Source organism: Ictalurus punctatus, chromosome 24 (genome assembly GCF_001660625.3).
Source record: "Ictalurus punctatus breed USDA103 chromosome 24, Coco_2.0, whole genome shotgun sequence".
NCBI classification, from domain to species: Eukaryota; Metazoa; Chordata; class Actinopteri; order Siluriformes; family Ictaluridae; genus Ictalurus; species Ictalurus punctatus.
Genome location: NC_030439.2, coordinates 8,716,457 through 8,744,336, shown reverse-complemented (window position 1 = coordinate 8,744,336; position 27,880 = coordinate 8,716,457). Strand labels below are relative to the sequence as shown.

General features: G+C 40.5%; 1 protein-coding gene across 1 annotated transcript in view; it reads left to right on the top strand.

Annotated features, from left to right (window-relative positions):
* Positions 1-24,928, top strand: part of usp31 (ubiquitin specific peptidase 31) — a 29,111-nt gene extending 4,183 nt beyond the window's left edge. Inside the window, 15 exon segments of the mRNA XM_017454788.3 lie at positions 5,493-5,587; positions 5,675-5,767; positions 10,121-10,256; positions 13,558-13,705; positions 13,957-14,131; positions 15,788-15,899; positions 16,011-16,105; positions 17,508-17,585; positions 17,884-18,013; positions 18,493-18,612; positions 19,994-20,219; positions 20,329-20,487; positions 20,669-20,821; positions 21,571-23,010; positions 23,013-24,928. Of these exon segments, the coding sequence (XP_017310277.1) occupies positions 5,493-5,587; positions 5,675-5,767; positions 10,121-10,256; positions 13,558-13,705; positions 13,957-14,131; positions 15,788-15,899; positions 16,011-16,105; positions 17,508-17,585; positions 17,884-18,013; positions 18,493-18,612; positions 19,994-20,219; positions 20,329-20,487; positions 20,669-20,821; positions 21,571-23,010; positions 23,013-23,038 (3,186 nt within the window). The 3' untranslated portion in view covers positions 23,039-24,928.
* The last annotated feature ends 2,952 nt before the right edge of the window (positions 24,929-27,880 follow it).

Below are 27,880 nucleotides of genomic sequence, written 5' to 3'. Positions count from 1 at the left end.
CAGTTTGTTTTTTATTTTTAATAAATTTTCAAAGATTTCAAACAAACTTCTTTCACGTTGTCATTACGGGGTATTGTTTGTAGAATTTTGAGGAAAATAAAGAATTGAATCCATTTTGGAATAAGGCTGTAACATAACAAAATGTGGAAAAAGTGAAGCGCTGTGAATACTTTCCAGATGCACTGTAGGAGTAAATCCTAGTCCTAGAAGTAAGTGAAAGACTGATCTCCAGTTATCAGAAGCGTTCGGTTGCAGTTATTGCTGGGGGTAATTAGTAATTAGTTTTTCACACCGGTGATAGGTGATTTTTTTCTTTTTTTTCTTCAATACATTTTTTAAGTAAAAACTGTATTGTGTATTTACTCAGGTTGCCTTTGTTTTATGTTGTATTTCATTTGAAGATCTAAAACTATTTAGTATGAGAGACTCAAAAACAGAAGAAATCAGGCTAGGGGCAAATACTTTTCAAATACTCACAGCACTGTACATGACCTGCAAACTGGAAACAAATCCTCACCGACGATCACGTGCACACACACACACACACACACACAGAGACAGAAAATTCCCGATTAGTCAGTGAACACTCACGCGTACAAACAATTTCACACGCTTATGAATCGTCACATTAAGAAACGAGACAATCAGTCAGTCTCTAGTCTTAAAAAAACATGCAAATGAACAATATTTCAAACAAAACATGAAGATTTGACTAAGTGTGTGCAGTGGTAGTGCACAACTAATTTGCTTTTAACTAAACATCCCCTGTTAATCATGACAGCCTGGTTTCCCCTCCACGACTGTACACGATGATTCAGGAGATAAGTTGCTAGAATGTCATTCCAAACATTTTACATGTCCTCTTCCTACAGCGCTGTCAGAGTCTCGAAGCTGATTGGTTTTATGTTTTGTACAGTAGGGCTCGGAAAGTAGTTCGGGCCGTAACACGAACAATATTAATGTGCTCATTCTAATACGTTAGTGTTGCTATATTAACCGCACATGCACAGGGACCTGTACAGCGAACACTCCACGTAAACTAAGACTACTAAGAAACCGCTATTATAAACGATGTGTTTAATAAAGTCAAATGTTTAGAGCGAGAGCGAGAGCTATAGCGAGAACAGGAACTGTCTGAACTCTCAGACATTCCGCAGCGTTAAAGCTTAAATATAAACCGTTAAAAAGCGCAACGTGTCTTTCATGAATAAATGAACCATTAATTATTTGCAAGTCGCTGTGGTATAAGCGGAATAACACACTCCAGACTTTACGGAAGTAATGCACTTGGAAGTAGTAACAGTATCGCATCACCCTGGCATGGATTTAAAACATTTTTGATATTGAGTAGTCGGAGTGGCCAAGTTCACGTCTTAAGAGCTTAAGATCAGAGAGACATTCCACATCATTTTCGACGCACAGACGTACTTTGAATATCCCATATGATTTTAGATGAATACCCAAAGTAATGTTTTCGTTTGCCTTGATATTAAAGTCCACCCTCTCCAACTCATCACTCATTAAATGCCAGCTGGAAATGAACTCTGTGCATGTAATTGCTGTGAGGAAACATTGTTGTTTTGTTTTGTTTTGTCTTTTTTAATATATAATTATAAGTTTGTGAAAAAGTTATAGGGCGATATGATGATAAAATACCAATATCGTGATAAATTATGTCAAGCTACACATATCTGTTATCTTGTGGATATCTTTTTTTATTATATTAAATATTGTTCTGATATTAAAAAAGAAATGATTGCAAACTCGCTTGAAGCAGCTGATTTGAAAAGCATGTAGTATTTCAATCTTTATCATTGTAAAATGTTGCCACAATGATTTTTTTTCCTCCTGTCAGTGTTTAAAATTAAATTTTTTTTCTTTTTATTTAGGGTTAACCTTGTGTAGAAAATTCCGACGCTTTTATTTTATTGCCCAAAGCGTCTCAAGGTTGAAGCAGGATACAACTAAGCTGAGTCGAAAGTTACTTGGCAACTTGTTGGTGCTGGGATTTGAACTCAATGCTTTAACCACTGGATTTCAGCAAACGAGTCAAACAGAAGGCTTACACTAATGACCCATCTCATGTTTCAGAGTAGTGGATAATGATTGGATTGGATTGGATTGGTGGGGGTTGGGAGTTTGTGAGGTTCACTGCATTCTCGTCTCAGCCACAGATGCTCTAGAAGTCTGGCCTGAAAGATTATGCTAAACCTGAAATTTCAGTCAGACGCTTTCACTCTGTAAAAGTAGGAGGTTTCTTGGCCACACTGAGTGAGTGACAAAAAACGAGCACGAGTCCAGCTTGGACAAGTTTCTTTATCACACGACTAGATGTAAATAAACATGTTGGTTGATACGTTGACTTAATAATCAAACATTGTTGAAACTTTATGCTTCGATTCTTTTCTGTAGTTGTATTAACAGTATGAACAGTATTGCGCTGCTTTTTCCTCTGTACTCTGATTATTATTTTGTTGAGTTGTCTTTCTGGTTTTGCCTTACAAGTCTGTACAATAGACCAACAAAGAAAAGTAGAACGTCGGTTATCCTGTAATTACAGACGAAGACACGGTGTGTGTTTGGCGACGACAGAAGCACTCTACATTTGCATTGATTCTTTTTTTTTTTTTTCTTCATTCAGAGCCCGAGAGCTCAATCAGCTGAGTAGCTGGCAAACGAGCCTGATTTACAGTCCAGCTTGTGCCGGAACAGCGCTTGTAAAACAGAACCGTGTGTCAGCCATCAATCTGTTCAGACCAAACGGCGAGGAGGCAAGCGCTCCGTTCATACAAATACGGCATAAATATACTTCACTTTCACCACACGTACACGCGCACGCAGCCGTTACTCGAGCAGCGTTGTTCGCACGCTCGCTCGCGTATCACGGGGACATCTAGCGCAGTGTTTATCAGCATAGTGGTCCGTGGCATAATTACAGGGGGTCCGTGGGAAAGTTTTTAAATAATATTTTTTGTATATGTGTAAACTTACGAGAGGTAGACAAGTTCTAGTGTCGCATTGACGGATAAAATAAACAAAAGATCATTCAGAGTGTCAAATTAAACAACAATAAAATGTAAAAAATAAAATCTTGTAATGTTTTGGTTCAATTTTAAATGTCCAGTGGTCATATTATTCACGTTAAATATTAATAAAATAACGTAACGTGTATATATAATTGACTGTTAAATATGTAGCCTATAATTGTTGTGGCGTGAAGGGGGTCCTTGTGGATTGTTAGAAATTTGCTCGGGGTCCAGAGCTCACAAAAGGTTGAGAACCACTGGTCTAGAGGGTTCAATGTGCTGTCCGGTAGCAGGCGTGTCCGAGTCGAACCGTTTAGCGTTTGCATGCACGGTGACATTAAACAGACTGGCAAGTGCCGCTTCTCTAAGGCTGTGTCTCAAATGGATAACTTTTACATTTAAAAATATTTACTACGCTAGTATATCCAGAATGGTATTTAGTACTCAACTTAGTTTAAGAGGTTTTTAAAAAATCAGACAATAACTGTAACAGGAAAGCCGTTAATGTTTGTGCTCAATAACGCTCTAGAATAGTACCAGAGTCTGAAACATTGAAACGTTTTCCTCCACCTGCCACAGTGGCTGGTCTTTTTTTATTTATTTAATTATTTATTTACTTGCTACTCAGAATTTCTACCAGCCACCTCACAAAAACAGCAACCAACATTCGCCTCATGGTTCGACAGAGTTTTGAGAGTTCTGCTCTCAGTGTTCGTACAGCATGGTTATATGAGTTACTGTAGTCTTCCTGTAAGCTCGAACCAGTCTGGCTGTTCTCCTCTGAACTCTCTCACCAACAAGGCGTTTCCTGTCACAGAACTCGCTCTAAGCCTCCCACCCTCCACTAATTTGTGTAAACTCAATATTTCTGAAACACTCAAACCTGGCACCAGAAACCGTTCCACAGTCACTCAGATCAGTGAGATCCTGCCAAGCTGAGGTTTGATTTATGTGAACATTAATGGAAGCTCTTGTAGATTGCACTGCTGCCACATGATTGCATTATTGGATAATTGCATGAATGAGCAGATGTCGGAGTGATAGTGGGCAGTGTAATGCAACGGACACTAAATTAAACTCATTTGAACTCTTCTGAAATGGTTCAATGTTCAGTGCTTCGTTTATCAGTGTGGGGTTTTTTTCCCCTGGAAGTGACGTACCAGAAATTGAGCAACATTTTCAGTAAAAATTGAAGAAAAGTTTTGGCTTTGTAATAAATACTTTCTTTTGTAGCGTTGTCCATATTTCCAGGACGACTCCGCTGCTAATCATTCTGCAATCTGTCTCACCCACACTGTTCAGAACCGGTGATTTTTGTAGCAGTAAACTATAATTAATTACTTCTTGTTCAGTGATTTAGCTAATGACAGATCTTAAGCTGATTGTTAATTCCTGTTTTAGGTGTTTCCTTTATCGCTTACCCACACAGCGCTATGATGTCTGCAGTCGAGGATGGATTAAGACAATTAGCAACAATGCATGGAGATCTTACTTTTCACTAGGGATCTGCCTTCTGATTGGTGGAATCAGTGGAACACTGGCTTTTTTCCCCTTCGTTTAGGACTTTTCATCTGCTCATTTGATTTCAAATCCTGGTAGTGTGTAATGGTAACGGATAAGTTTATATCTGAAAGTGTTTCTATCTGAAGGTTTTATGGTTCCTGTCATGAACTAAAGATTAGGATAAGAAATAGGGGTATAACAATACATCGAGACACGATGAAAAATTTTTATTAATTGTGCATATAATGCAGTTGAACAGTTTGAACACTAGAGGTAAAACCCATAGAGATAAAATATGCATAGAGGAACGCTGGTCACATCATCGTGTTCTTTCGTGGAGAGTCTGCGAGATCTGTATTCATGAATTGACTGTTAGCCAGAAACCCCCATAATGCACCAGCCAACGCGTGACATACGTTACACGATTATACAGCCACATTATAATGGTTAAAAGCGCTCTTCATTAGCTTTCAAATGCCACCAGAACTCTGGCTCTGAGAGCTACAGTGCCTGAGAAACCGGACACTTTACCCGACTTTGGAGCTCTATCTCTGCTCATTATGTATCATTTGATTATTTTTATTTCTAAATGTATTTATTTATTTTAATTTATTTATTTTAATTTATTTACAAAAATGCTCGTTGTTTTGCACTGAGATTTTCCGAGAATTGAATGGAATCGAATCATGAGCACAGTATTGTGAATGAAATCGAGTCGAATCGTGAACGGAGTGCGTCACATAACAACCCTGATTGTTTGCTAATAGCTAAATCTCCAACATAACATCCTTCTAAGTGAGAGTTTTCAGTTTAAAAAATCATTAAAAGTAAAGGGTTTTAAATGAAACGTTTATTGCTTTTCTTTACTCCTGTAAAACCCAACGTCCGCTGATATTGTACAGTCCTCTGATTCCTGAATAAATATGCACCTACGGCACTATTCTTGTGTTCGTCCTGTCATAGCCGCCCATAGAGGAAGACGATGGAGCGCTGGAGGGACCTTCACCCCCGCTGTCGGCTGGCTCTTTTGTCCAGGAGCTGTTCCAGGCACAGTACAGGTATAATAGCGTTAATAGCGTTTTGTATTGCTGTTTTTCAGCCAGTCGAAAGCCTTCACTTGTCGTGTTCTCCTCTTCAACATGCAGATCTTCACTCACGTGCCCACACTGCCAGAAGCAGAGCAACACTTTCGATCCGTTTCTTTGCATCTCGCTTCCCATCCCGTTACCTCACACTCGGTAAGTAAGCACCTTCGCTCGTGCATTCCTGTACTGTAAAGCAGGATGGGCTGGCTATAATGGGCTGCGTGCACTCACACGGGCTATGACGCATTTCTGTTTTTTGTTTGCACCCGTCAGTACGGTTTGCCCTTCGTAATGCAAACAAAACGAGTGCAAGGTATTTAAGACTATATCACGAGCGCTGACGTGCTCCTTGTCTACGCAGCTCAAAGAGATCTTGGGGGGTAGCAAACCTACGTCCTGACCATATCACCTTTTCCGTCCATACCTAGGCCTGTAGCAGACGTTTCACACCAGAAATAAAAGCACAGATGGCCGGCATAAAAAAAAAGAATAAAGCTCAGTGCCGTTGCTCTTCAAATGGAGTGGCTACAGAATTCAAACACCATTGTGAGAAAATCACAATAATAATTTCAACTTTCAAATCACAAGCTACTTTGTAGTGGATGGCGTGGGCTAACGTTAGCTTGTGTGTTCGTTTCTGTTATTATACTACCATCGTAGTTGCATATTTATGACGAAGCATACAGTTTGAAGCCTTTCTCCGGCTTTAGATAAACGGATAAACGTCTTGCAGAGCGTAGGGAATGAGCCGGAAACCGTTACTGCAAGTAGCTCGTTATCGAGAAGTCCTGCAGTGTGGTGTTTGAGATTGTAACGCTAACCGTGATTTCTCCTTTCTTTTGTCCCACACTGGTTACGCGACTGTGATAAGGAGACGGGTGTGTGCTCAGGCTTGGGGGAAGAAGACAGGAAGCAGGAAGTCTTGACCTTTATGCGTCGAGAAAGTTTTATATTCAGACCTGTTTTTCTGCCAGCATATCACTTCGTAATACTGTGGACAAACAGGTCTTCGAATGAAGCTGCGTTTGTTTTGCATTGCTTCCTTTGTGATAAGCTAGCCGGAGACGGCGGGTGGGTCTCATTCGTTATGATACTCACCGATTAGCGTGACCTCTGTATTACTACAAAGGGTTTCAGACAGTGCTCAGGAAGTAAGGTAGCCAGCTGTACTACTTCTTGTTGAACTGCTGTCCTTGAAGGGATTTGTTCCTCTTTTTAAAGGAAGCCTCCACCCTGTATTTGTGTTATTCGCGTGCTGTGGTGGTGTCACATAGCTTCACATAGCATTTTCACAAAACTGTTTGTGAATGTAAAAACGTCTGCAAAGTACTTCCTGTACTAACCTACATAGGTTTGTAACAAAAGACCCACCTCTGGTCTTCATCGGCTGCTCGCTGACAGCGGTAGGGACAGACTGGGACATCTGACCAATCAGAGCAGAGTATGCTCTCTGAAAGGAGGAGTTAGAATGAAGTTATACCGCACTAGAGGTCAACCGATCGGCACTGATAACTGATCGCTGGAACTATCAGTTATCGGAAAAAATCCACACCTATGGTTTTTCTCAGTTGCAACCTTTCTGAGAGCGCCCTCCAGAGGTGAAATATAAACCACCACTGACCAATTTTGTCATGTTATTTGAAGTGTTTTTTGATTCATTTTGGTCGTCTCTATTTTTTTATTTGTTATTTGGATTGTTACTTTTCAGTTCAGTTTGGATGTTTATCTTTTATTTACTTTCATATTTATTAATAGTTAATGTATACTAATATTTATATATTTATTGCATTTAAAAAATGAGAAGTACATTTTCATGGTACAGTCAGTACTATTTATTTTTATAAAAACGTTCAGCAATATTTTACTTCAAGTGTTGTATTTTCATTCACTATCAATTTAAAAAAATCGGTTGATTTATCGGTTACTTAGTTACCGGTAAAAATCCACTATCGGTTGACCTCTACTATACACATATTAGCTTTTGATCCATCAACATATAGACGTGTTCGTTTGTTAAATCTATAACACTGACTCTACAGTCCAGCTTGTCGCTAACAGAAGACGAACACTGAGGCGTATATGTTTTCTTTTCTTTCCCCCAATTTTGTAGCTCGAATGCACAGATTTCGAAAACGACGCAGTTCTGACCTCTGACTTTGCGCTTCCGAGGTAACTCGAATGCAGCGTCGTTCTCAGCAAGTAGTCGAAAGGCATCATAGGATACCTAGAAGTGAGCACAGACCAACATGTTGAAAACAGACTTGGAATTTCATTTCAAAATAACTCGTGCACTGCACAGAAGATCACGTTAATTAGTTCATTATAAAGATTAGTATGTTATGAAGTTATTCAGGGTGGAACCTTTTTTTAATTTTATTTTTTTTTAATTTGTGTGTGGTTTTATCCAGTCCAGTTGCACTCGTTCTGACCTAAAAGAAGTTTCTCTGTTTGACGCACGTTCTATTTTTAAATTCCTCAATTTATTACTAGGCATTAATGATTAAAGATGTCGTAATATTAGGAAAGTGATTAGTGATTTAGTGCACATTATCCCTCCAGTACAATGAGGACACGATCCATTACACGGAAATGATGATCGGGTGAAAGGGACGGCCGTTTAATTGAACAGGATCCTGATGTACCGAAGGTTCTCAGGCCGTGAGCCACGTACCTAAAATGATGGTGGTTACAAACCCACAGTCATCAGTGCATTTCATTTCCATGGCTGTTGTCTCAGTTGTGAAATGTCTTTTCGTGAGCACACCGAGGTTCAATTAGACACATGAGGTGGGTGAAGCCGCTGGTTTAATTGCTTCTCCTATGCATGTTTTTCGACATCGTTTGTGTGAGGTTGTGCTTCTAGAGCAGGCGTCGTCAGCTTGCAGACGGTGGTTTGGAGGTCTGGATGCGCACGCAGAAAAAATATGTCGCCGCACGAACTGCTCTGAGCTCTCAAAACATACTGTACTATACTCTGCAGAGTGAATCTGTTCCAAAGAAGGGGGGGGGAAGCACAAATTCTGCGAACGTATTCATCACAACATTCGTTTCTGACCTCTCGCTAGCCTATGGAGCCCCTGAAGGGATGTTGGGCGAAAAAACAAAAACAGAACAAAAAACAAACAAACCCATACGTAACACATGACAGTTATCATTTGTCATTTATGAGATTTTCCTGAAAGAAAAAAAAGGAAGGAGTTTCGAGTGCCAGCTCTTTTGTGAGAGTCCCGGTGCTGTGTAAAGTTTTCCAGCTCAGGACAGTGGCGTTTACACGTTTCGCTTTCTCAGTAAAATGACGAGCTCCGTTTATTGACAAAAGAAAAAAAAAACAGAGCGAGAGTGAGTAGCGATGGAGCGACTGTTTATCGTGGCTATAAAGTAAGTGAGAACAGGAACTAACTCGTCTCTTGGATGTTCCAGAATATTAAATCTAACTGTAAACCATCAAAAATCCATGACGTGTCGTTCATTAATGGATGAAAGATTGTAATCATTGGCAAGCCCGTGTTGTATAAGCAGATTAACACACTCCAGACCGCGTGGTTATATGAAAATAATCCACTTTGGGGCATCGTGCAGCATCACACCATCCCGGAGTGGATAATTTTTGTATTACAGCATGGTCTGTCATGTTATTCCTTACATACAACACTTCTAACTCTAGAGGTGACACTACACACAGCACGTCTCAGCAGCTCATTCACTTGTTTAGTAAATATCGTGTACAGATATATATATGTATAAGATTATCGTAAAATTGCATTAACGTTGTGATCACAATGAAACTTAACCAAGGCAGGTAGAAACCTGAATTTTAATCGACACTGCTGCACTGAGCTGACGTTTCTCTCTGCTTTCAGCAATTTGGTTCATTATTTCATTATAATATGTCTTTCAAACACATAAATGTCAGTATGGCTGCTGACATGAGGAATGCTTGGTTGCAGTGGAAAGGTGACGTTTGATTATCCGACATTTTCCCCATCTCCCAGCAAGTTAACCTAACCGTTCATTAAGCTCTTATTGATATTTGAATGTCACAATTAGGCCACAGTTACAATTAGTCTTAAACCCTAAACGTGTTTCCAGCACTCCATCTCCTATGTTGAGGGGTTATAGAGCATCCAAAGACTTTCTGACGCTTATTTGTCTGAAGAGCGCAAAAACATTTGTGCGATACATGTTTTCTACAAACGTAACCTGAAGCATGGAAAACACTTGAATGAACACGGAAGTGTAGATTTGAAGATGTTTTGGGAACGCATCGTTAAGAAAACCGTGCTGTTATGGATGTTGTGTCTGAACCAGTACTCCATATGTTTGATGCATAAATGATGCATTTGTCTCTAGAAATCGAGCAGAGAAGTTAAATAGAGTGAAATATAAGTGAAAAGCATGAGCGAACAGTTTAAAAGTTCCTGTTTTCACAGCTTGACATTCGCATGGCCACTGCTGAATAGTTTCTGCTGTGTAACGTGTGACTGTGTTGGTGTGTTTGTTCCTCAGGCCTCTATATGTGACAGTGGTGTATCAGGGCAAGTACTCTCACTGCATGAGGATCGGCGTGGCCGTGCCCCTCAACAGCACCGTCTGTAGGCTCAGAGAAGCTGTTTCACGCGAGACGAAGATTCCTCCAGACCAGGTGTATATTCAAAACCCTGTGGACGAAATTTTATTGTACATTCACTGGCAGAATTTTCATGACATGCTTTTCTTACTATTACTACTGCTACTAACTACAACTACTTACTACTTACTTCTACGTACTACTATTACTACTACTGCTACTATTACTACTGCTACTACTATTACTACAACTACTTACTACTTACTTCTACTTACTACTATTACTACTACTATTACGACTACTACTTACTACTACTGCTACTATTACTACTGCTACTACTATTACTACAACTACTTACTACTTACTTCTACTTACTACTACTACTACTACTACTTACTACTATTACTACTACTGCTACTAACTACAACTACTTACTACTTACTTCTACTTACTACTATTACTGCTACTATTACTACTGCTACTACTATTACTACAACTACTTACTACTTACTTCTACTTACTACTATTACTACTACTATTATGACTACTACTTACTACTACTGCTACTATTACTACTACTGCTACTTACTACAACTACTTACGACTTACTTCTACTTACTACTATTACTACTACTACTTACTACAACTACTTAATACTACTACTACTATTAACTAATACTATTACTACTATTTACTAATACTTACTACAACTACTTACTACTTACTTCTACTTACTACTACTACTTACTTCTACTTACTACTATTAATACTACTTACTATGACTACTTCTACTTACTACTACTACTACTTACTACTACTTGTTACTGCTACTATTACTACTTACTACTACTACTACTATTTATGTATTTTAATGAAGTTTCACATATCTGCATATTTTAATGAAGTTTCATTAATACGTAACTATGTCAAACTAAGTGACTGTGAAACTACATTGAAATATGTGACTGTGTGAAACTGTTAAAATCTGTAATTACGTGAAACCAAATGACTGTGAAATTACGTTAAAATACGTCACTGTGTAACTATGTGAAATAGTTTATTTGTAACATAATAAATACGTTGCTGTGTAACTAAGTAACGATTTCACATTGTTACTTAGTTACACAGTAACGTATTTTAACATAGTTTCATGTAGTCAGAGATTATTGGTGCCTCTGGTAAGTGTATGTCGCTAATAGTAGAATCTCTCAAGGAAGCCCACTGATTACAGTGTTGTTTAATTTGTGTTTAACTAGTTAGCTTTAGCATTTACAATTTGCCAACTAACATTTCTCATTGGAAATAAAAAAACAACAACAATGCATCATGCACGCTCAAAAGTGGGGAAAAAATACAAATGAGACAAGCAACTTTTGTATTAGGTAGTTTGAATGTAGGGTTAAGTCCTCTGTAGCTACTCTCAATGAAATGGCAACAAAAAAATTCTACTGTGCTCATTATCATGCAGCTCATTGTCACAGGAGAGGAAAAAAGTGAAAGCCTGCTGGTGCAGCTTTGTCCTCTGGCGCTCCTTTTTAGCGAGACCAGACAGTGGGCTAGTGACATACAAATAACGTAGGCACAAACCTACAATAATAGCCAGCCAGCCCAACCAGGAAGGGTCACGAATTGGTGTAACCAAAACGGTGTAGACGTTTTTTTCTCGAGATATTTGAGTCAAGGGGTTCTGCAAATATCCTTGTCAAACGCAGTGTCGAATAAAATTGAGCCACGCGTAATCGATCGAGCAGTTCGTTAATGTGAGGTATTGGATATGCGTCAAATTTAGACACCGCATTAACTTTTCTAAAGTCAACACAAAACCGGACTGTCACATTGGTCTGGGCTGCTCCAGCTACTGTGAGATTACACCCATGTCGAGCAAAGCCTTGAGTTAGAACGAATTACATTTTTTTTGTGGTCAGACAGCCGATAGGTGCAGCTGCATGGTTAAGTAGGTAAACCTGCCACACCCGTCTCTATCCATTCACCTTACTTCATAGTCGACATTCCTGACACGCCGTGTGACTTCAAAGGGTCCTTGCCACTTGGCGAGTAATTTAGAGCTCAACGTGGATATCGAAACGAGCACTTTGTCTCCCGGTGTGAACTCTTGTAGCTGAGCACCTCTGTTAATACAGCCAGGATTGACGTTATTGCACCTGTAGCAAATTCTACTGTGTTGTGTGGCTTAAGGTGTGGAGTTTTGCTCTCAGGTCAAGAATTTTACATTCACTGTTGGAAGGTCCCCCATCCCAATTTTCCTGAATGACGTCGAGCACGCTGCGTGGCTTGTGTCCATACAATAATTAGAACTGGGAGAACCCCGTATCCCAAATATTGTCCCAAATCCGTGCGTCATTGTGAATGAATTTATGAATCATGTTGTTAAGCGTTTGATTAAACCGATTGACCAGCCCGTCTATGGGTGATAAACGCTTATGCGAATTGATTTAATCCCCAGCAGTTCGTAAAGCTTGCATAGTGTTCATGACATAAAAGATGTGCCCTGATCTGTCAGGATCTCTTTTTGGATCCCGACTCTGGAGATATCGAGGAAGAGTGCCTCCTGAGATATCATGGCGAGGCACTGTTTTTGGGTGTCCTGTGGTGTAGTCCACTAGAACTAACACAAAGTGATGCCCTTGTACAGTTCGATCTAATGGCCTGATGAGGTCCAGCCCAATTCTTTCGAAGGGGACCTCGATTAATGGGAGGGGGTGCAACGGCACTTTTGGGGCAGCCAGCAGATTCACCACCTCACATTCACAACATGCCACACACCACCTGTGAACATCACCGTGAATGCCCGGCCAATAAAAGTGGGCCTTAAGCTGGTTCATCGTTTTTTCCTGACCTAAGTGCCCCGCCACTGGACTATGGCGAGCTGCCTGTAAAAACAATTCCCCATGGCTCTTTGGAACCAACAATTTAGTAGTTTCTTCCTATGTATGAGTGTCCTGTGTCACTCAATATAACCTATCTTTAATAATCGAGAAATAGGGGTGGGAGAGTGCACCATTGGGCTGAATTGGCTGACCATCGATTACTCTCACTTGGTCAAAGGCATGCCTAAGGGTCTCGTCGCACGACCGCTCCAAGGGAAAATCCCTGAGGGGAATCCCTGCCAAGAAGGGAGGAGCAGAGCTCCCTCTGCTCTTGATGTCTCCCTGACGTGGAGCTGACGGCCCCGGCACCGCCTCCCCAAACAATGCTGCGCACATTGCACACCGTTTTTTTACTACTGCAGGACCCATACACAGACCTTCACCAAATGTGCATGTGCTTATTTTGAAATAATGAAAGTACACTTTAATTTAATTTCATCCTTTGGTGTGAGCGTAAACATGTGTAAACACGTCTGTTGCTCTTAAAGTTTGTCCTGACTGAAATGTACTACGATGGTTTCCACCGCTCCTTCTGCGACGACAACGACGATCTTGACATCATTCAAGAAAGTGACTCCATCTTTGCATTCGAAACCCCGGAGACATTCAAATTAGAAAGCCTTCGCTCCAAAAGAGGTACCTTAACCCTAGACCAGTGGTCACCAACCCTGTTCCTGGAGATTTACCATAATCCTACCCACCTGACATTATAATCATTGCATTAAGAACTTCTTGATCAGCTATAACGGGTGTGTTAGGTTTTGGAAGGAAGAGGGTTGGTGACCTTCCCTAGACCTCATTGTAAATGAAATGCGTCACAGAATACACAAGATAAATTAGAGATAAGAACCTATTTTACATCACTAAAGTCTTGTTTATCTTCTCAGGGAGCCTCCTCGCAAACCTCAATCAGAACAATCTGAAGTATGGCAATGACAGCACTCGCACCCCATCGTTCATGCAAGGGGCGGTGAATCCGGCATCACCCAACAAAAACACAGGCGCTGACAAGATGATCCTGCTGATCTGCAATAGAGCCTGCATTGGCCATCAAGGACGGAGGTAGTCACATAAACATCAGTTTCTCAGCTGAGCCGAACCCAACCGAAACGAACTTGACTGTTTGTTTCCCAAAGATGTCCCAAATGGGTGCTAGAGTTGAGGCCAAAAGTTTACATATACATCTAGGCTAAAGATATTCAGTCTCAGTTTTTCACAACTCCTTACTTTTGGCAAGTTAATTACAGTTAATCTGCTCTGTTCACATCAGAGATCATTTTAAAGCAATTGATTAGAGACTTATTTCAGCTTTATTTCACTGGTTCAGAATTCCAGCAGTTCAGATATTTATATAAACATGCATACAATTTGGGACTGGTGCAAATCAGACCAAGAAAATAGACGGCATCATGAGGATGGATTATCTGGAAATAGGTTTATGTAAACTTTTAAGAGCATGTATGTGTGAAAAGGAAAATAAAAATGCAAAACAGTAACTGAAGAATATGTTTTGTATGTGTGGTGGCTTTGGGGGGAAACCCATTGGATAAAAACAGCCAAAATTATGAAAAAAATAGTTTTTACCAAAATTGAGTTTTTTTGCTGGTAAAAAACTTCAACATTTCTACTTTAATGATATGTAAATGTTTTTTGTTTTTTTATTTAGGCTGTTTTCTAACTTTTCCCATGGTATCTTTCCACACACCGAGGATCAAGTTTTAAAATGTTTAAATAAAAAGACTTTAGTAACAAAAAATGTAGCGAACAAAATGGACTGACTTAAACAGCGATTATTGAATGGGCAGAGATCGTTGAGGCTCGTGTGTAACTGCGTGTGACTTTTCCACGCAGGTGATGAGACAGAGCCCGATGTGGAAGATATTGATTATTACAGTTGTAACTCAGTTCCCGTTGTAAACGTATAATTCTTTAAAACTTTTGCGGTTTTGTTGTTTCTCTGTCAACAGACTGTATTACAAGCGTAGAGGTAGGCAGGGCGTCTTTCTCTGGAGTCGGAGTGAAATCTTTTTGTGCGGTTTTTCACTTGTTGGGGTGACCGCACTTTAAAATGCTGTAGTTTTATTATTGTGGTTGAGATAGACGATATAGAAAAACACATTTCAGTTCAGGAAAGCCAGCACTGCATCCCAATTCACCTCCTATCCGTCCTAAATAGCATCCGAGATTAGAATTAGTGTGTCCCAAACCATAGTATGTTGAAACGAGTATCCCAAAGGTACCCGGATGGTCTATAATTTCCGGTAGATTTTCGAAGTGTGGATCTGTGGACAGTTCTGTCTACTAATATTGCCCACAAGTCCTTGTGTGAGGGAGGGAGGAGAAGTTTTGTGAACGTACATGTCAAGCACTAACCAAAATTTTTTGTTGTCACGAGAAAAAAAAAAAAGCCGAAATGCAACGAGCAGTTTGTTTACAGTGATAGTGTGCGTAACTAGGCAACAACGTTCTTTTCTTTTACATGACGTGTTAGTATGTCCCAGTACTTGCATACTCTTTTGCTACACACTCAAAAGTATTTACTTTTTCTTCAGGGAAAGGATATATATTTTTAGCGTATAGTATAAGTAGGCGAATTGGGACGCAGCATGGGTTTTCAGCACTTGTAGTAAAATTGACCACAAGTTCTCACAGGCCACCACACAAATGTGTTAGAAATGTTAAAGTGTTTATTTCCTGTATCCGTTTATTTCCTGTAAGGTTTGGCCTTCCCTTCGTACTGTACATGGAGCGCACTGTAACCTGGGATGTTCTTCAGAAGGCGATTCTGGAGAAGATGCATCATCTGCTAAGACAAGGCGTTTACATCCAGGTCAGCATGCTGAAATATACTGTAATAATATATTATTATTACAGTAATTTCTTCTTCTTCGTATTATTATTATTAAAAGTGAAAATTGAAAATAAGGCGTCTTTGTTTTAGGTGGGGCCCTTCAGCCTGCGAGTGGTTGGTGTGGTGGGGATCACATACTTGCTACCACAGGAGGAATTTCCTTTGTGTCACCCCACTGTTGAGAGGTTGGGCTTTGACCTTGAAAGTAAATTATAGTCCAGATGTTAGCTGCTTAACTAAAACTGCATGAATCTGTCTGACTGTTTACTATTACAGATGGAACAATAACACTTTTCCTTTCCTAAAACCACAAGGCTCTCCCGATACTGATACCTATCCGATAGTGTTTTCTTCAAACTGAAAAGCTTTAAACTGTCTAAAATACCTGAAGAAACACTTCACAGTTAAATCCTTTAAAAAAAAAAATCACTTATATAGTAAACCTAATAAATGTAAAGCATAAATATAAGAAAATTAATCTTTACAAAAGAAAAAAAAAATAGTCAAGTCTCTTTTAATATGTAAAGATTTCCAGTTAGACGTCTTTTCCAAAAATGAATCCCATTTGCTACAGGATCTGATATCCGATGTGTTTTTTCCAATATCCGAGCCACTATTTTTTGCCCAGTACTGATACTGGGTATTAAATTGGTGCCACGTGTATATACACACACACACACACACACACACACACACACACACACACACACACACACACATACAAATTTGGGTTCGAGATCAAAAGTTGGGAGTTTAGAATTTCAGCATTCATTTCCTGGCAATTTTTATATATATATATATATATATATATATATATATATATTTATACACACACACACACAAGACACAGAAGATGATATAGCATGTCTTATATCAGACCACCCAATTTTTAGGTGAGCAAAAATATTGGAAAATGTGACTGACATTTGTTTCTTGTTACCCAGGTGTGTCCTGTTAGATTGATTTTTTTAAAACAATAAATAGCTCTGAACGTCTACTCTTGGTTTTAGCCTTCAGTTTCTCTTCAGTTTACTGCATTTGTTGTTAAATAGGTTAAGCCAACATGAAGATCAGAGAGCAGTCTATGAGAAAATCACAAATATAGGGGCTTCACCACAAGATGCAAACCACTTACCAGCAGTAAGACTCGGAAAATCAGATTGCAATTCGCAAAGAAATACTGAGATGAGCCACAAAAGTTCTGGAACCAAGATTAACCTCTACCAAAGTGTGGAGAAAGAAAGAATCTGCTCATGAATCTTGGTGGAGGTAGTGTCATGGCTTGGGCTTGCATGGCTGTTTCTGGAACAAGCTCACTAATCTTTATTGATGATGTAACCCGTGATGGTAGCTGCAGAATGAATTCAGAAGTTTACAGGAACGTTTTGTCTTCTGATTCCTAAAATCCTAAACTCTCTTCTCATATCCATCTTTTGGTCTCAAACACTATTGTCTTTGGGGTATAGCACAAGCAAATGAATCAGCCATGCCATTATAGTAGTATTGAAGGGAACTGTGTGTGGATTCAAACTATGAAAGAAGGCAGGAGCCTCAAACTGTTTCCCTGACCTAATGTGTGTTTTGCAGGGCATACAAATCCTGTGGTGCAGGAGGCCCTCCTCATGTCAAGATCGTAGTGGAGTGGGACAAAGAGACCAAGGACTAGTAAGTGTTTTTTTTGCCTGAACAACCGTTTCTGCTCGCCTGCAGCTTTTTGATATTCTCTCTGCTTAAATGTAGCCCTTAGAGAACTGAAGAGATGTGTCACAGCCTGCAAAATATGGAACAACGTTCCACCATCTCAAAAAAAACAAAAAGCCATCTGTGTAATCGCCACAGGGATTCTTGCAACCACAGTAAAATTACGGTCCTCTAAGACACAGAATAAAATGTAATTGGCTTGCAAGCAGTAATCATAGTTTGAGTGTTTTGTTGATGGTTTTGTTACGGCTCGTCCCTGCAGTTTATTTGGCCACACGGAGGAAGAGTACATCCCTGATGCTGAGAGTGTGTACCTGCACCGCGAGCAGCACCATCACCCCCAGGCTTGTACCCTCGCTCAGTGCTTCCATCTCTACACCAAAGAGGAGCAGGTAACGACTAGGCCGCTCAGCCGACCGAGGGAAAAGTTTAAAAAAAAAAAAAACGGCTAAAAAACGGCCTCAAACTCACATTTCCTTTGCTTTTCTTCCATTTGCTTCAAACCAGATTTGCTCAAACAGATGTCAGATGGCGTTGAACCAACATTTCTGCTGTCTGTGCTATTTCATAAATTGTTCCGTTCCACAGAGACGGCTTTAACCCCGGAACGGCGCCGCACACAGCGTAAAAAAGCCCTGTGGTTAGCCCATTTGGTGGCTGTTGGTAGGGCGGTTTGAAGCCTGTACTGCTTAAAGTGGTACAAGGGCACGATTGGGAAAGTGTTGTGTTGAAGGGATCCTTGAAAATTGCTCACTGAGTAGCTCAGCATGAGCGTGTGTGTGTGTGTGTGTGTGTGTGTGTGTGTGTGTGTGTGTGCGCGCGCGTGCGTTTGGTTATTTATGGCCGTTTCCTGTAACGTGTGGTGTTCCAGCTGGCACCAGATGATGCTTGGCGCTGTCCGCACTGCAAGCAGTTACAGCAAGGCCGCATCAAGCTCAGCCTTTGGACCCTGCCTGATGTTCTCATCCTGCACCTCAAGAGGTTCAGACAGGTATGTATCAGGGCCCGGGTTCTCCACGTTATTCACACTTCAATCTCCAATTGCTACAAGTATTGTTTATGTTACTAATCATTTTAGATATGAAAAATATAGTATACCTTAAACGGTCTTCTGGAATGGTCAAACCTGATTGGTCAGAAGGACAACAATGCTGGCTTAAAATAATACAATTATATTAAAGCGCTCATTGTAATACTTAGAGTTGATTCTGTAGTAACAACTCTTACACAGGGACTTGAATGGCAGGCAATCTACGAAACCTAAGCCTAATTATGAACAGATTACAATAATAAAAAAGAGATGTTTCTGTAAAATGTATATTTAACATCAATGGTAAGAGACTCCAGCGTTTGTAATAGTCAAAAATAAAGCCTTATGTTTTCTGGCATGCAAAAGTCTTTAGGACGGAGAGGTTTTCTCTGTAATGTGACAAACTGCATATTTTTTTGTCTTATTAACTTTGAGAGAAAAAAAACAGAAAAGCTTGTGAGGGATGAACTATTTATAAACTGCTATAACTACTAAGTGAGTTCCTATCATCACTTATGTTCATGCTTCACATCAGGCCTAATCACACCACAAATTCAACATGGTGGATTATTTTCCTCTAACAGCACACCCTGTTGTGTTTTCTTCCTTATCTGGTCATTGTAGCATTAAGAGATTGCCTGGGTCAGACGGAACACTGGGGTACCCGGTGTAAAGTTCGATTTGGACAGGATTCAATTAAAAAAATTTGGTCCTGGGGTCATTTTCCTGGTTTACTGGAGTTCCTCTGTGATTTTATTTCCGTCTGGATTGGCCGTGTCGACGTTTTCCTCCATCCTCCTCTGAGAAAATTACAGGCCTACTGTTTTACCTACAGTCTTGTCCGGATACACGTTTAGAAGAGGCACTCGACCATGTACCTGTTCTGGGTGGTCAAACCTCGACTACGCACGCTATCTGGGAAAGCATCCAGCTCCAGTACTCCAGTTTCTCTTCAACCGCCGTGAAGAGGACGCCGCACGGACGGCGTGTCGTGAACGGAGCGTGATCATGTGACCATGTCACGCAAATATCCATGTTCATAGAAAATGCAACCTGCTAGAAACTCGCTCCTCGTGAAGGAAATTATTTCTGTTCGGGTGTGAGAGTTTTGTCACCAAGGAGACGTGTTAAAAAAGAATCATCTGTATTATAGATTCCTTTCTGAAAACCTGATCCAATCCGAATAGGGCTTAAGACTTCACTCCTGTCCTTCTTTCTTAGAGCCTAGTGACTGTTATTTCCATTATTGCACTGCTCACCCTACTGGGGTTTGGTTTCCATGATACTAAGTGATCTTCACAAACTGTGAGTAATGTGAGAATCTGGTGTTTGGGTCCTGCAGGAGGGAGATAGGCGGGTGAAAATGCAGAACATGGTGCGCTTCCCGCTGGTTGGTATGGACATGGCTCCCCACATGGTGAAGAGGAGCCAGAGCAGCTGGAGCCTCCCCTCGCACTGGTCGCCCTGGAGACGACCTTATGGTCTAGGCCGTAACCCGGATGACTACCTGTATGACCTGTACGCCGTATGCAATCACCATGGAAACATGCATGGAGGGCACTACACAGGTAACGCCCTACATGTTGTTGGGCTAGCTTTGGGTTGGGAGTCTAAACTTTTTTGCACTACATTTGAACAAACTGGATCATTTCCAAATCTGTATATTTCCTCGTACAGCATATTGTAAGAACTCTGTTGATGGGCAGTGGTACTGTTTCGACGACAGCGAAGTCCAGCCTATGGCTGACGAGGACGTGTGCCAGCAGACAGCCTACATTCTGTTTTACCAGAGGAGGGCAACTATACCTTCATGGTCTGCTAACAGCTCTGTCGCTGGTGAGCTTCTTTACTCATTGACTACAGCTACAGGATTAATTCTAGCCTCTACCTATTGCACAAACTATTTTGCAGCCAGTGACACAATAGTGCAATGTAAATCACATCCGCTGTGCTTTTGCCTCCTTCAGTGAGCGAGCTGATAATGCGTTCTGTACATGTGTTGCTTTGTTTTGGTCAGGCTCCACCAGTTCCTCTCTGTGTGAGCACTGGGTTAACCGGATTCCTGGCAGCAAGCCTCCTAGCCTGGCCTCAGGAGCCTCCTCACGCCGGACGTCCCTGGCTTCTCTGGCTGAATCCATGGAGTTCCCTGGAGATCGCAGCGAAGACGACGGTGAGAAGCGCGTTCATGGCGCTTACTGTTCTGCATGGTTCTTTAGTCTCTTTCTTGTATATTATGTGCACACTGCATACTTATTGCACCTTTCACAGTGTTTTTATTTGTAATTTTGGGAGGTGTGGAACTTAAGCAGAGGTTTTACAGCTGGGAACAGTAGAACTATAAGCTGATTTGCATACAAAAAAAACCCCACAGAAACTGCAACTGAGCAGTTTTATGCTCTTGTGGTTGTTTAATTTCTTCTTTTTTTGGCAAATCTATGTAAATTACAGTTGCATATACTCAGTTAGGGCTGTAAAAATAAATTAATAAATTAATTGATAATTTTATATATATATATATATATATATATATATATATATATATATATATATATATATATATATATATATATATATATATATATATTTGACTCTCAGCAGTCTAAATAACTAGCTTTCAATACCTAAATACATTTGGTTCCTGTTGGACAGCAGTTAAACAGCCTCTGTGTAAAAACTCCTGGAATATTATGGAAGCACTGTGAAACAGTCATGGTTTTTTATATATATATTATAACTAATAATCTCTAAACGTCAGCAATTGTCTCTGTGATGACTCTCTTTACTTTCCCTCCTCTAGCTTTCTAGCACTAACACGGGAATCTGTCTCCTCGCTCAGTTAAGACAAAATGCATGTTGCTGCTCTTTCCATTCAGTCTGGTATCAGCGCATTAGTTTAAATCTCTCTCCCTTTTCATTAAGGAGGATTCTCCACCCGACCCTTTGTGAGAAGCATTCAACGTCAGAGCTTGTCTTCCAGATCCTCCATAGCTAGCCCGCTGACCCTCAGCGAGAACGGGATGAAGCCGTCCTGGTCGTTGTCTGCCAAGCTCCAGATAAGGTCCAACTCGCCCTCACGCTTCTCTTTAGATTCGCGCTCCTCGCCACCGCTGGAGAGGATCGGAGAGGCCTGCGACGACAAGGTGTCGACGTCATGCTTCGGGAACTATGGCAGGCACGAGCGCCAAACCGGCAGCAAAGCCCCGCTTGCTATGATGGAAGGAAATAGCAGTGATGACGGCAGCGGTAAAAGGAACACAGATGAGGTCTACTCCAGGGCTCCATCAGTGGCTGACAAGAAGAGCTCTAAAGCAGAACCATTGGACAACAACAACCAGATCACTGCTGTGGACCAGAATGTGCATGGGACTCCTTCCAAGGAGCCGAGGCACAAGAGCTCAGGAGGCACTGCGTCGAAGGCAGAGGTGTCTGGTGCCAAAAAGACCTCAACCAAGACAAAGGGGGACCAAGAGAAGCCATCTAAGAAGCGCCAGAGCACTTCTTCTGCCCAAAAGTCTCCTTCTTCCCAAGTGTCTTCCAGCTCTCAAGGGAAAGGTGCCAAAGTGACCAATTTGAAAGAGAAGAGTGACACTGCCAAGGCTAGAGGCGCTCCTTCTGGATCCCCAACAAAGAAGAAAGAGCCTTCCCAGTCCCAGGAGGCAGCACCAACATCTGGAGCCACAAAAACAAAGCAGCGCCTGACCCCTACCCCTCAGTCCTCCGCTTCCCCCTCACCCACTGCCAAGAAGAGCTCTTCAGCTGTGGAGAGGAGCTCCAGCTTGTCATCGAGCAAAAAGAAACTGGCTGAGAGGACGTCTAGTCGGGACTTGACTCACGCCAGCCCCCTGACGGATCGACCTCGAGTCCCGCTGAAGGGTGCAGAAGGAGGCCGCCCTGAGCGGAGGCCAGTTAGGAGCTCGAGCAGCAGCTCCTCACTCACCAGCCTGCGATCACCCAGCATCTCTTCCAGAGAGCTACGATGGGCCAGCAAGTCCGAGGACAAGGGGCTCTCCTTCTTCAAGAGCGCCCTGAGGCAAAAGGAGACACGCCGCTCAGCCGACCTGGGCAAGAGCGCCATTCTCTCTAAGAAGGTGGGTGAGAGGACAGCTAGGTCCGCCAGCCAAACCAAACTCAGTACAGAGGACGGTGAAGGCGACGGAAATTCTTCTCCTGCCTCACTATCTAGCAAGGCTGCCAGCGACGACAAAGAGACGCCCAAACCCTCTACCCCTCTTAAACGTTCTCTGTTACCTGTAGGCAAGTCCAAGTCTTCCAGTTCTGACGCCATCCTCCAGTCCCCCGTCAATGGGAGGAGGCCTCTTGAAAAGACAAACTCGTCTCGAAAGCTTTCCTGCAGCATGCAATCCGGGCAACAAAGACGCCTCAATAATGTTTAAAATAGTAGTTTTGTTATTTTCTGCAATGCAGCTATTTTTGATGTGCCTAAGATATGTATACACACTCTCACACATCTGTGTGTGCATGTGTGAGTGAAAGAAATTATATTATACAACTTTTACTTTTCTCAAAGAAAATGTGTACATTATCAGAAGCGCCTTTCTACCCTGCCATGGAGCCAATTCGATGGCAAGGTGTGGTGTACGAATTTACTACTGTATAAACTGTATGAATAGGATTGTTCTGACTTAGCACTTTGTATATATTATTTTTTGTTTCAAACCAGGCGTACTCGAGAGACTGTGTAATATGTTTTTCTTTTTGTTTTGTTTTTTTAAAGATGTTAGCCTCTGGTTTTCTTTAGAGAACTCAGTAGGGTCTTCGTATTCCTGGCCGAACAAATTGCTTCACTTCTACACTTGGTGCTATATAAAGGGCGACGTCTCCGTGTGGAGAAACACGGAATTGCGGTCGAGGCTTGACATGCTAACTAATGGTTCCCGTGTGAATGTACGTAGTTTTATGCAGAAGGTCCAAAGTAGAACTTGTCCTGAGCACCCATCCAAAACACTTACTGTAGGACCCCCATACTATGGAATAATGAATAAGTGTTCCAGTAGCGTCGCTGCCCTTAGAAGTAAGTGTACGCAGCATTGCCAACTGTAGACCAATAGTCAATCTATAGGAATGAGCGATCTTTTCAACAGTAATTAGACAACCTTTTTTTGTCTCAAGGCAGTGTAGCTCTGCATGAAGTTCTGTTTTTTTCTTCTTCTTTTGGTTTTGTTTATTTATTTTTATATATTAAGAACCACACAGTCATACTTGAGCCATTTCCCCCTTTTTTTGCCAAATCAAATGCCAGCAGCATTCATTAATTTTAGCTTAGCTAGCTTTGAACCAGGGCCAAACCCCTTTGTGTGTCCATTAAAGCGTGGATTACCAGTGCAATAGTTTGCAGATCTTTGTAGATGGGAAAAAAAAAAAAAATTATATATATATATATATATATATTTACTCCTGTATTTACGAACTATAACGTTGAACTTTGTCTTTTCCCTACAATGATTTTTAATGATAGATATTTTATGTATGCGATAAAGATGAAGATGAGAAGAAGAGTTAATTAGTTTAATACGAGGGATATTATAATGCTTTGAATGCTGTGCCATGTCAATTCATGGGATTCCTATATATAAATTTTTCACTTCAGAGCCTTTTTCTTCCAACATAAGAGCGATATTAATGAAATATACCATCCCCCCCCCCCGACATAATTGAGATCTTATATACAAATACTGGAATCGTACTCTTGCCCTGTTTTTGACGATGATGGGAGATCATAGGAGAAAGTTTACGAAACGACGGCTTGGTCACATCTGAGGAAGACACAAGACACATAGCCTTAGTTTACAGATACAGCATTTGGCAGACGCCCTTATCCAGAGCGACTTACCTTTATCTCGTTTATACATCTGAGCAGTTGAGGGTTAAGGGCTCATCAAAGGGTGACGGGACAGCTTAGTGGTGCTGGGATTTGAACATCCAATCAGTAGTCCAACTTTTTAACCACTGAGCAAACCACTAGTTAAGCAGTGCACGCATTGGTGTGTCAAACTAACAAACCAGTCTTGTACTATTCACAATGGTTTCCGTTTTCATTCATCATCCTCCCCGCTCCCACTCAAAATAGATTTTTAAAAGTAGCTGCGATACGTTCTCCCACCGACCCACGTCAGTCAGTACTACATTGACCAATGCGTAAATGGACCAAAATCACTTGTCATAACTTGCTAGTATAATTACTGTTAATAACTGTTATAATTAGAATTGATGTTTCAAAATTGCAGCTAGTTTCAAGCTTTTGTTCAGTCACTCGGGGGGGTGGGGGGGGTTGGTGGGGGTAAGGAAAGATACATCTATATATATATATATATATATATATTTATATTGATGGCTATTTATACTGTGGAGGACTGATATAAATACTTGGTGCAGATTTTCCATTATAGTTCAGTAATGTTTCTAACTGCAGGTCTTTTCAAGCTGTTTATACGATTTTATTTCCATTAGTTAAGTCACTGTGGGGAAAAAAATTATATATAACTTGTATCAATACATATTATAATTCTATTTATGCTGTGAGACAAATATGGCATACTGATATGGTACTATTGGTGCCTCTCTCTCTCTCTCTCTCTCTCTCTCTCTCTCTCTCTCTCTCTCTCGCTAATTATTAGTCAATAATCTAAGCTTACGTGTAGCTTTATTTCTGCAACAGCACCCTTTTTCTGTCAAATCAGTGCACTAAAGATACCATTTGAAGAATAACGGCAAGCAGTATTGCATGATGATGATGACACTGATGCATGCACATAACTATGCAAGTGAATGTTGCTTAAAAAAAACACACACACAAAAAAATATCCTGTTTATCAATGTTTCTGTATTTCTAAATGTCAGTAGTGGAAAGCATGAATTGCCTTTTTTTGTGTAATTTTTTTTATTGCTTTTTTTGCACACGTTTGTTGTTTCCTAAAAGGTGATGATGGATCATTACCGGTAAGCGTTAGGTTTAGCTCACGTTCAAAATAACAGAAACTCCTCATGATAAACTATATATATATATTTTTATTTTGACTTCTTGTCCTCTCCTCGCTGCGTATTTTTTTTCCACACATGTATAATTGACCTCATATTTTGTATGTTGAATGTTGTACCACTAATACACGAATTCATCACACACACCACTCCCATCGCTCATGACGCGCTTGTCGTCCTTGCCATTTTTTTTTTGTTACGCTAATTACGAAGTCTTTCACGTTGTACCATGAGTCCTGTGGCAGCGCATTAAGAAAGCCACTTGCCAAAAATCGGCGTTTGTGTTTCAGCGATTCTGGACATTTTAAATCATATCAGAAACATCCCAAGTGCAAATAACATGGTAGTAAACTTTAGCTTAGATTAATTTCAAATCAGAGATCGTTTATGATTATAATCAGGGCTGGACAATATAGCAGAAATATATTTGTTCGGTTCTTGAATTTAGTGGTTGAGTTTTGACATACACGTTTTGTTTCACGTGTATGTAACCTGCTTACTTTCCAGTTTGTACAGGATTTCGCCTTCTTTTTTTGTGATTGTTGCGGCCAAACATGCTCGATTTCACTACGGAAAATTACTCAAATTGGTGAAATCACAACCTGTCTTTCACAGTGATGTTTGTTAATAAGCAAGACCTTTTATCTGTACTCGTGTTCGATGCACGTGAATCGAAGACGGCTTCGGCTGAACGCACGTCGTGACGAGGTCACACACACACACATTTTATATATATATAATATATAAAATACTGAAATAAAAGTGCATCATGACATCATTTATCATGATATCGATATATTTACCAGCCAGCCCTAGTTATAATTATTCGCTCCTGTGAATATTATTGTATGAAGTTCTTCCTCCTGGTGTAGACACTGGACTTGAGGAGTTATTGTATGGAAAAGGCTGCAAACAGCATCTTCATGTAATCTACACTACATAAGGCAGATGTAAGTACGTCGAGTCTTTCTTTCTTTCTTTTTTTTTGAAGAACTTTACTTGTAGAAGGTTGCCCAAAAGAAGATCAATATTAATATCTGGGGGAAAAAAGAAGAAAAGAAAATACCATGTTACTGTTTTGATGCATGAGAATGGCTCAGTGGCTTTGTTAATTTATTTGTACATTGTGTTAAATGTGTATGCACTTTTAAGAAGATTTTAAACTTTTTTTTTTTTTTTTTTGGAAGATTACATTTATTTGAGGAAATCATTTGTATTCATGACATTGGTTTGCCAATGTAAGACAAATGTAATTAAAAGACAGGCCTACATTACGAGGTCCGAGATCAAACCGGTTTTTGGTAGTTTACAGTCTTTTGGGAAAACAAAAAAAACAAACGTATTTTACTTTGTGATTTAAAACGGTCCACTAGATGGAGCTTCTCACCTGTGTTGTTTCAGGATCACACTCTATGGAAGGTTGAGGTTTGCATGCGTGTACTCTTAAATCTTGCTATAAAAAAATGTGCGCAGTGGCATGGTGTCAGTATAACGCTGAATAATATACGAGGAGATCAAAAGAACACACTTTTTTCCATCAGTCTTCTTCATGCAGAGTTATTCCACCAGTTCAGGAATTATACATCGTATAACAGATTCATCCTGATATACAAGTAATGTGAAGTAAAGGTTTTTTTTTTAAATAATTTTTTTTCTCATTTTTATCCCAGCAAATTTGTGCTTGCTCCTCCATGAGCACTGATTTAAATTAAGTTCTCTTTGACACCTTCGTTATAAAAAGACATCATAAGAGCAAGCTGATTTTTTTTTTTCCTCACCTTCACATCATTTTCTGGCATCTATGCTCGTGTGTGTGTGTGTGCGCATGCGGAGGCTGGAGGTTATCATTAGCAGGTTTTTTTTTTATGATTGGAAGGTGTCTCGGTGGTTGAGAGTGAAAAGTGAATTTCTGCATTAGGCCGCATCAGTAATGTCACTGGAGAGGATGTAAGGCAAGTGCGAGCTTGGTTCTCTGTAATGTGATTGTTAAAAGTTAGAACATGGCTAATTAAACCGTCAGACAGAATTTCTGGGGTGTGCAGCCCTGGGATATCGGCGCACACTAGTGTCGCTTTTCAGCTCTCTTGGGATCTAACAATCGCCCCCTCTCTCTGCTAATCCTCACAGTTAGTAGCCACTCATCTCTCTCTCTCTCTCTCTCTCTCTCTCTGTCTATCTTTTTCTCTCTCATCTCTCCACCTAATCATCCCTGAATCCTGCTATTAGCCCCATT